Here is a 9,517-nt window from a genome sequence, read left to right on the forward strand (position 1 = left end):
TTAGCGACACACTGTTTACCGACTACGCATGTCAGTCGCCAATCAGTCGTTACTAAGTAGTTTGCGACTGAATAGTAACTGTTTTTGTAGTCGGCGATTCCATGTTTTCTTGTAGTGAAATATAGTTGGATCCCATAATTTGGATCCTACCATTGGAGATGGTGTGAGAGTGTTCTTTTTAAACTCTACACCACATGGTTTAAGAAGAAAATGAAGAAAATAGTTTTTTGGTCATACAAATCCATTCTTCGTGAAATAAAATTCAAAAAAACTGACATAACAATCAAATATTCACATGCTTTTATTGCAGTTGTATAAAACATTCAAAAACCAAGACATAACATAACTTTGTGAACATATGTATGTTACATTTTTACGCAAAACAAATCCCCATACACATATAAAAGAAACCAGGTCAAATGAAAAAAAAAAAAAAAGAGAGAAAAAAAGAAGAAGAAGAAACACAAACATCACAAAGAAGAGAGATCAATGGAGATAAGAAGTGGACTGTCTCCTTTTTCGACGACGAACGTTTTGAGAACAATCCCAGCCGGAGTACAAATTTCGACGGCGTAAGTCCCATGGCAGCCTCTGAATGTGAACTCTGATTCATCATTGATGATCCCATATGCATGAGATAACCATTCTTGTTTCACATCCAAAAATCTTTTTCCGGCTTCGTTTACTTCTCCTTCTGCGTCCACCAGATGTCCTTTCTCCCTATTCATAGATAGTTCCCAGAAACCCCATAACATTATTCCTGTTAACATCAAATATATATCCCAACGTGTTATACACATTAGTAAGATTCCCATATACTTCTGTTGATACTAAAAAAAAAAAGAAGCAAATATCTTGAAACATAAAATTTTATTTGTCCACTAATGAATCATATCCTTTCAAAGAAAAATACATAGGAATTAATATAAGTACTTTTAGTTAGAGTATATAAAAAAATATAAGAAAAGACATATATAAATTGTGAAAGTGAAATGATGATACCTTCAACAGCAGGGTGGGCAAAAGCTTCCCACAACATGACTTCAAGATCTTCTCCTCTAACGTACTCATTGGTAGAGGAGATATCTATCTCAGTGAACCATATGGGATGACCTAAAACAGAGAGCTTATCAAGAGCAGAGCACACGATTGCTCCAACAGGACTCACCATGTGTCCTTGGAGCCCTATGCCTCCTATGGGTGCACCTTGAGCTTCCAAATCAAGAACTTGTTTTATATACTTCTCCGGGGACGAGCGTGTGTCATCACCGTCCGCAACATGGTAATCGTTCACAAAGAGGAGAGCTGATGGATCAAGCTTGTGTGCAATGTTGAACATGAGTGCTCGTGCACCTTTTCCGAGTCTGTCTTGATAGAAAGAGCCATGAAGCATCTCGTTGTTAACATCATAGTGCTTGAACTTACCTTTGTATCGTGTAAGGAGGTCCGTGACACGCTTCTGGACCGCGTTCATAAGCTCGGTTTTGTTAAGCTGGCGAAGCCACGGCTGAACTCTGAACTCAACTTCCCAGAAGATGCAGTGTCCTCTAACGTTGATGTTGTTGCCGATACACAGATCCAACATGTCGTCTGCATCTTGGTAATTGAGCTTCCCACGTTCGGCCTCTGTCGAGTTCCACTTCAGCTCGTTTTCAAACACTGCCCAGTTGAAGTTCTTAGTGAAGAAATCTACAAAGTCTTCATTGTCTATGCTTGATCTGTTAATGCACGTTCCTAGTGGGAAACTGTTGTATGTTTGTTTCACCTTCACTATGTAAGGAAACAAATCAAAGGAGTCGTCGTCTAGTCCTGAGAATTTCAAGACGATGTCGCGCTTACGTACCTACCAAGAAACATCATTCTTGAATTCACAAATTTGTTAAACTGAATTGTCTAAGGAAATTTGAAGAGAATGTGAACCTGTTCAACTTGTCTCTTGAGACATCTGATACGTTCTCGACGATCCACGGGAAAAATCTGCAGTGCCGCGATCATCAAATCAATGCCAGCTGCAGGACCTTGAACGTAAACCATGACATTTTGTGGCTGCTTCTCGAGCCTAAAGGATCCGCCGATTTCATGCCATGCATCACCAACGGTGACCTCGAGTTGTCCTCCGTTGACCCATTCGTTATCAGCGCTAAGTGCAATAATCACATTTTGAGGACTCATACTACTACCACTCACTCCCACACCAATCTTGACCCATGCGGAGACTTGATATGTCAAAAAGAGTTTGAGTTTATCGGTTATCATCTGAGCCGGACCCATCCAAGTCTGCGTTCTGTTACTCACGAGGATGTAGCTTCCTCCTAGAGGTTTATGAGGACCAAGCGTGTCTCTGGCCATTGGGGGGAGAGTGCGAGGAGCGCCTTGTCCCACACTCAACTTGCAGTTACCTAAAGTGAACCATGGCTGCGTTGTCCCATCTACCACTTCACTGTTTTCGACTATATTGACTCCGAAACCAGGATTCTGCCAAGCAACAACAGATGAGTATTCCAAAGAGAACCGTTTTCACAGGCTAATTTTTGGAACATGACCCATAAAAGGAAAACCATCAGACTAGCATCATGTAATTTATGGTAAAGGGACTAACCTCGTAGAATGGTGGAGGCGATGGACGATTCCTTCGAGCATGTTTGACAACTAAACTGTTGAGAAGAATGTCAGATCCTGGAGGTGGACCTTCAAGGTATAGTATTGCCCTCGATGGTGAACCATGGATTATGAATTTACCCTTCAACTCTACCCAATTCTTATCAGTTGCCTGCACACTAATATCATTCATTGGCATGCCAAAAATCTTATCAGTTTAATTAATTTATACCAAAATTTTGATGTTTAGCAATGAAGAAGATGAAAAAGAAAAAGTGGCGAAACCGACTTTGCAATGCCTATGTATTGTTCACGTTGGTTTGCGTTTAAGACCCAGAGAGTAGCCTGTACTGTTGCACTTGTGACATTGTTGCCAAATATTCGAACCACTGCTGTTACTTCGTACACACGCTTCCTCTGGAACCTTCCCGAAATCTCCTGTTGAATACCATTCCATGTGTCTTTACGCTGTGTTGCTGATGCGAAAAATTTTCCTGAGAGCGGCAAGATTCTCCCTCCGTCCATGGATTCGTGTAAGACAATCTTGCACGCTCTTCCAGTCCAGTTGTTCAGGCCATCCTCAAAATTAGGGTTTAGGATTATCTTCTCCTGCACTTCGTTAGTGTGATGTTGCTGCTAGACGTAATTTAAGAATATATATATATATATATAGTTAGCTTGGAGAAACATTAGCATGCTATGACAAAGAATTAGCTAAAAACCGACTAGCTATTTTAAACGAACCTCAGCAACATCATCGTCACTTGCATTGCTTATTTTTGTAATCTTCTCCATAGCAAGTTCCTAGGTGATTAAATTAAGAACACGAAAATAGAGATAATGGTTTCAGGGAAGAGAATTGTAGAGCTTTTGCAGAACTGGAGGGGTAAGTTAGTTGGTTTGGGTTGTATTCCTTGTGGAAACTGCTGTGCTATATATGCTTCGAATTTCAAAGACAGAACATAGGGAGTTTCAAGTGAACTCCACGACAAGAAATAGAGACAATAATTAAAAAGGAGAAAAATAATAGTATTATTTTTTGTGATTTGAAGAAAAAAGATAAAACTCTACAGTACAATTGTTTTGTCTTAAACCCAGGAAAGTATAGTTTGCTTGAATTGAAATAGAAGGCTTCAATTGTTGTCACAGAAAAGCATGTGAAAAGAATTCAAAGCTGAGGCTCAGGTTTCGTTTTCCTACTTGTGTGTTTATTAAACCTTACAATGCAAGTAAACCATCTTTTAAGGTTTCTAAAAGGGCTTTTATCCTCATTACAATAATCAACATTTCGTAATGTCAAAATTTGAGGATTTCTCAGAAACAATGCATCCAAAACTGATCCAAGTTTTATTAAGTCTGACCAATAAATTAAACCAATTTGTGGTTGTGTGTTCTGAGCTGCAAACAAAGTAACCGATTAAACCAACAGAAAGGATATTGAAAGGTGAGCATAGTACAAAGCCAAGCAAATCATGATAAGAGGAGCAGTCACAAAGTAAAAGAATAGTTGTGTGAAATAAGGAGGATCTCTTCACTTTCTCACATGGGAGATATTATCTTGAGATTCGGACAATTTTTTTTTCTTTCAGTGCAATCTCCCATTGTTCTTAGTACAGCACAATGAAGCTAAAGAAAAGCATCGAGGGAATCAGTGCTTTGTCCTGTACAGTAATAATGGTTGCAAGACAATTGCATAGACCAATCTTCTTCTCTCTTTTTTTGGCTTTTTTTTTTCTTTGGGGAGGGACAATGGTCTCTCCCTCGAGTTAGTATTGATCTGCCAAGGCTCGTTTCTTACATTGGCTTTGCACCACACTCAATAAGAAATCAGTGAATACATGCTCATACTCTGGCATCTTACCATATCCTGCACAATTGTTATGATTCTTAAACCACATGTTTGTGACAGAATATTGCAAAAGCAGATGTGGAAGTGAAACTTGCCTGGGAAATAGTTAATGTCGATAACATAGAACTGATCTCTTGTCCCATGCTCTCTAATTATGTCTAAATTGAACAGCCTTAGACCCTGAAACAAATTATAAATCAGTAGAGTTTGATGAAAAAAGACACCTGCTTGGATATATAATAGAGAGGACGGAAACGTACTAATCCACGACGAAGTTCCTTTGCCAGTCTCTCCAACAATGGACGTGGCGGAAGCTCTGCAACGAGAGTAAGGACATTGTTAGTTCCTCAGGAAAGGATAGATGCAGACAATATCTGTGATGACGAAGAGGATTGTACCAGCGATGTTTGGGTCCAAATCTGCATCATCAGCAGAAGCTGCAGCACAAGTGACCCGGGGGAAATGGAATACACCAGCTGCTTTGGAGAGTTCTCGTCTGGAGACATCAGGTAGGGAGAAACGCCGGACCACTCTAATAGCTTCCCCAACAATGTAAACCTTGAAAAGAACACCTCCTACAAAAGGCCATGCAGTTGTTAGATAATCAAAATATTCGAGTTCTGAACCAGGTGACTGCCAATATCACTAACTTTTAAAAGCCCATACCATGGTTAACAAACTCCTGAAGAACAAGAGGAGGCTCGAGCTTCAGAAGGGAGTGCTGATCATAAGCCAATGAAAGCTCATGTGACTTTGCACTTCCATCAGCAACCAAAGGCTTCGCAACTGAGATTTTAGTATACACCAAATAAAATAAATTCAACTAAAAAGCCATTGATAATGCACACAACTTAAACTTCAGCTGAGCAAACACAGCCCATGAAAGCTTTTGTGAATGACAGCACGATGCCGCATGTAGCGAAACAAACGTCATTAATAGGATACAAGGATCATACCAAAAGGTAGTCCCAGCCCAGCTTTATTGACAGCCTCGGGGATCGAGGATGCATCCCTTTTAATTACCAGTTGTTTGGGGACACCAACTCGTCCTGCACAACCGGAACAAGTTATACTAGTCAGATATATTGAAACTCTAAATCCCTCATCCAAAGAGCAAGTGAATATACAGCAATACTAACCATAACTATCAGACAGATTCATGTCCGCAACACACTGAAGCATTGACTGACGATTACGGAGATGTAGTATTGCATCTGGAGGATCAAGAACTGTGACATCTGGATGTCCTAGCCTATATTCCTGAAATGATAGAAACCGTAAGACTCTCCCCTACTCTAATTTTCAACACCCAAAAGTGCATCCCTCACAAACATGGAAACTTCTACCCCTATATCACGGAGATCTCTTGGAATATTGGTTCATTACAGTTTTAAAAGTAGAATGACACTCAGTCTGCAAAATGTATCTCCCAAGATGTACTCTTCATTATCCTGCAACTAAGATTAAGGATTAAGCTAATTTATTGATAATAGTTGCAACTTGCAACTACACTATTCTAGATCATCGGTGCACTCACTATCATCAGAAGTTGGCATTTTCCTAATGAATCATACTGAGATCTCCTGAGATCTGAATAGCTGTAAGATACAAAAAACACAGAGACGCTAATGATTTCTTGCATCAAACAGCATACTTTCAATTAATTATTCTACCAATTATGAGAGGTGAAATGTCTTGTTCATTATACCAACCAAAAATCAGATGATGGCTCTAATATGTGTAGCAAGAGAGCATACTTTCTAATGAAAGATGGTATGATTTTGCATTCAACTATTATCCGGAACAGATAAACCCATCAAGGACATCTAAAAGTCATAACTGGTATATATTTCTAGAAAACCTGATAGGTTACAGTTATATGCCCTCAAGTATTAAGTATTCTCACATGCGGAAATCTTTAAAGCCTTGACCTCAAGTATGAATAAATGATTCATGACAGCGAAAGAGCAAGAGCTCTGGAAAATTATCCATTGAGAAACAAGATTAGGAAATTGTAAGGAACTAGTTGTTATGCAATTTACCACCATATCTCACCTTCCAAAAGGTTACAACATAAGTACAATACATATGGTATCCATCACCAGAGAAAGAAAATACACACGGTCTAATCATCTTACAAGTCAGGTTAGATTGTGCCACGGAAAATAAAATAAGGAAAGGAATCTTAAGACAAACCTCCAGAATGAGGCGCCATTCTTTTCCAATTTGCTGCAGTACATGTAAAACAAGAGGATTATCAGGCTTGGATGAAAAGAAGCTTAGCAAGAGGATGCGGACAAGGTTAGTTTCTAACAACCTGAGTAGGGGATGTTCCCAAGACATATCTTCTGACAAAAGGCCAAATAGGAAGGATAGGAAAAGATAAGATGAGGTATCAGAAAACCAATAGGGTGAACAAAGATCGAAAAAACTAACCTTATGTAACACAATATCAAACGGACCCTGCTCTGAAAGTGGCCTCTTCTGATTTATTGCCACAAATAATATCCCCTTATTCCTACGCAAAAAAAAACAAAGAACCACAAACTTGTCAAATCAAAGTTGTAAGAATCCCTCGAATCCAAATGGGCTAAGGTGACACAGTAACTACAACTTGCTGGTGACACAATGACACCAGTAGCACAAACCACTAGACTACTACATGTCCTCGCCAGATATAGTCCAGTACAGTAAGTAACTAACTTCAAGGATCAATGAAGCTAACGGTAGGTACGGACATACAATTTCCAGAATTTTCTATATTAAAAATTATTTTAAACAACCTATCCTGATTTGACATGTCATTCATTAACATTTTTTAAATTTACAGAATTTTTTAGAAAAAGGAAAATTTTAAATTTATGGAAATAAAAGAACTAAGCACAATATCCCCCATCGGCTAGAAATTTTTTAGACAGTGGTTCAGAACCAATATAAATAAGATTAATATGCTTCCAACAACGAATGAGCAGGAAAGCTTGATTTATCAGGCGTCCAAGTTTAAAAGTTTTATTTAGTTTGATCTGGTTTTTTATTTGATTAAATTAAAACTTTAAAAAGTTTCAAAAAAATATTATAATATTTAAAAATTTTAAAAGTTTAAATATTAGAAATATTGAATTTTTTAAAGATTATAAGTTTTAAATTTTAAAAAGTTGAAAATATTATAAATATTGAAAATTTTTAAAAGGTTCAAATTTTATATTTTGAAACCTTTTAAAAGTTTAAAATATTATAAATATTGATGCAAAACATAAATTATCTTATTTATCTACATTTGTGCTTTTTATTTCTTATGAGGTGTAAAACATATTTTTGTGTATGATTTTAGAGATGAGTTGATATTCTTTCATTAATTTTTTATTTTTGGGTCTAAGGAAGAAAGATTGACATCACAAGACCTTAATTTGATGTTTGAGTCAAATTTGGAGGTTTAAAGAAGAAAGATGGACGACAAACACACATGTTTTATTAACTATACATAGGCATGACCAGAGTTACGGTTGTCACGGTTAAGGTTTATTAACCATCGGTTATGGTTAGAAATTTTTGTAACCTTAACCAGAACCGTTTAACAAACGGTTAAACGGTTACGTTTAAATACGGTTACGGTTCAAGCGGTTACTGTTATATACGGTTACGGTTATTTGATAATATGATACGATTGATATTATTTGATGAGATAATATAATTGTGATTATTTATTTATAATTAATATGTTCTTATAGTGTACTCATATTTCTATATATCATATGATTCATATTAAATAAATAATTATTAGTATATTTTATTATGTTTTTAAAATATTATAAACCAAGTAAGGATTTTGGTTTAAGAAGTTTCTAAACGCGTGGATCTAAAACCAAATAAGTATATGGATAAAATTATCAATAATTGGGTGCATGTGTTGACTATGTTGGTAATCATGAATTTCACAAATTTTATGAGAAAAGACATGATTTTGTTCTTGGAGTTTGATGGGTTAACAAGTTGTGTGGGAGTGTAAAAAAATGTTTTCAGTGGAAGAATGTGAAGAAGTTGACGAGGAAGAAGAAAAAAAAGAGTATAACGAAGAACCGAACGGTAAAAGTTACGATGACAATTAACACAAAATTTGATAATGAAAATGACAAGAAATAATATGAAGAATAAAAAAACATTGAATAAAAAACATGAAAACATAGGTGGTAGCGATCAATTAAATATGAAAACGAGTTAAATTCATGATTATAAAATTGTTTCGTTTTTCTGGTGGTCAAAGAAAATGGTTTAGGATATCTGAGGTCATCAGTTTGATTTGTCTCGCCTGGACGTCAAGTTAAACTTATGATTTTTTTCATCAGATTTGATTTTATAACACAACTGATTTTTATATTTTTAAAAATTGTGTATCTGAAATTTAATTTTTTTCTTTAGTACAAATTTTAATTTTTTTTTATGAGATAATATTTTATTGCCCTAATCTACATATATAATTTTTATCAAAATATATCAAATAAACTCACGCATAGCGTATGTTCAAAACCTAGTAATATATAAAAGTTAATAATATATATATATATATATATATACATACATGATTTTAGTTTAAATGTTAAGACTTTGGTTTAAATATTGGTGTTGTTTCACTCGAATGTGTAACTTTAGTAATTGTGTGTATGCCTCATCCCCAATGTTTCGATCAATTTATTTAGTTATATTAGATTCTGATCCGTTTTGTTTTTATTGGCTAGTAGGTATTATTAAAAGTAGAGGTGTCAAACGGGCCGGTCCGTGTCTATCTGGGCCATCTGCAGCGGGCAATTTCTATTTTCTGGACCGCAGCGGGTCGGTCCGCTAAATCCGCAGACATAAAAGTTATGTCCAAATCCGCCCCGCTAAACCCACTGGGTTAGCGGGCTGGCCAAGAGCCTAAATAATATATTAAAAAATAAAATAAAATTAGTAAAAAAATACTAAAATAGAGTAAAAGTAATAAATAATAATTTTAAAAAACAATTTTAAATAAAATTAATGTTTATATTAATTTTTTACTGATGTTTTAATTTTTTACATTAAATTATTTGTGTT

The 9,517-nt window shown here is 36.0% G+C and overlaps 2 protein-coding genes across 11 annotated transcripts; both read right to left on the reverse strand.

The window, feature by feature from the left end:
* Nucleotides 1-277: 277 nt before the first annotated feature.
* Nucleotides 278-3,507, reverse strand: LOC104773598 (endo-1,4-beta-xylanase 3-like). Of its 2 annotated transcripts, none has more exons than XM_087460662.1 (6): nt 3,343-3,507; nt 2,888-3,207; nt 2,600-2,777; nt 1,921-2,475; nt 1,003-1,843; nt 278-760 (listed from the first exon to the last, which is right to left on the reverse strand). In XM_087460662.1, exons 1-6 carry the CDS (start codon nt 3,391-3,393, stop codon nt 471-473), a joined length of 2,235 nt encoding a protein of 744 aa, XP_087316788.1. In that variant the 5' UTR covers nt 3,394-3,507; the 3' UTR covers nt 278-470. The 2 variants fall into 2 exon arrangements, with proteins under 2 accessions (XP_087316788.1, XP_087316787.1); XM_087460661.1 differs by having other exon boundaries at nt 2,888-3,231.
* Nucleotides 3,508-4,015: 508 nt separating this feature from the next.
* Nucleotides 4,016-7,120, reverse strand: LOC104773596 (inositol-tetrakisphosphate 1-kinase 3). 9 transcript variants are annotated; one of them, XM_087463118.1, is made up of 12 exons: nt 6,884-6,968; nt 6,765-6,795; nt 6,644-6,676; nt 5,985-6,045; nt 5,834-5,904; nt 5,587-5,707; nt 5,404-5,496; nt 5,114-5,233; nt 4,846-5,022; nt 4,708-4,763; nt 4,543-4,627; nt 4,016-4,465 (listed from the first exon to the last, which is right to left on the reverse strand). In XM_087463118.1, exons 6-12 carry the CDS (start codon nt 5,627-5,629, stop codon nt 4,365-4,367), a joined length of 675 nt encoding a protein of 224 aa, XP_087319244.1. In that variant the 5' UTR covers nt 5,630-5,707; nt 5,834-5,904; nt 5,985-6,045; nt 6,644-6,676; nt 6,765-6,795; nt 6,884-6,968; the 3' UTR covers nt 4,016-4,364. The 9 variants fall into 9 exon arrangements, with proteins under 9 accessions (XP_087319244.1, XP_087319243.1, XP_087319245.1 ...); XM_087463117.1 differs by lacking the exons at nt 5,834-5,904; nt 5,985-6,045 and having other exon boundaries at nt 6,884-7,120; XM_087463119.1 differs by lacking the exons at nt 5,834-5,904; nt 5,985-6,045 and having other exon boundaries at nt 6,765-6,792; nt 6,884-6,960.
* Nucleotides 7,121-9,517: the final 2,397 nt, after the last annotated feature.

This window comes from Camelina sativa, chromosome 8 (assembly GCF_030686135.1).
Source record: "Camelina sativa cultivar CO46 ecotype springtype chromosome 8, ASM3068613v1".
Taxonomy (NCBI): Eukaryota; Viridiplantae; Streptophyta; class Magnoliopsida; order Brassicales; family Brassicaceae; genus Camelina; species Camelina sativa.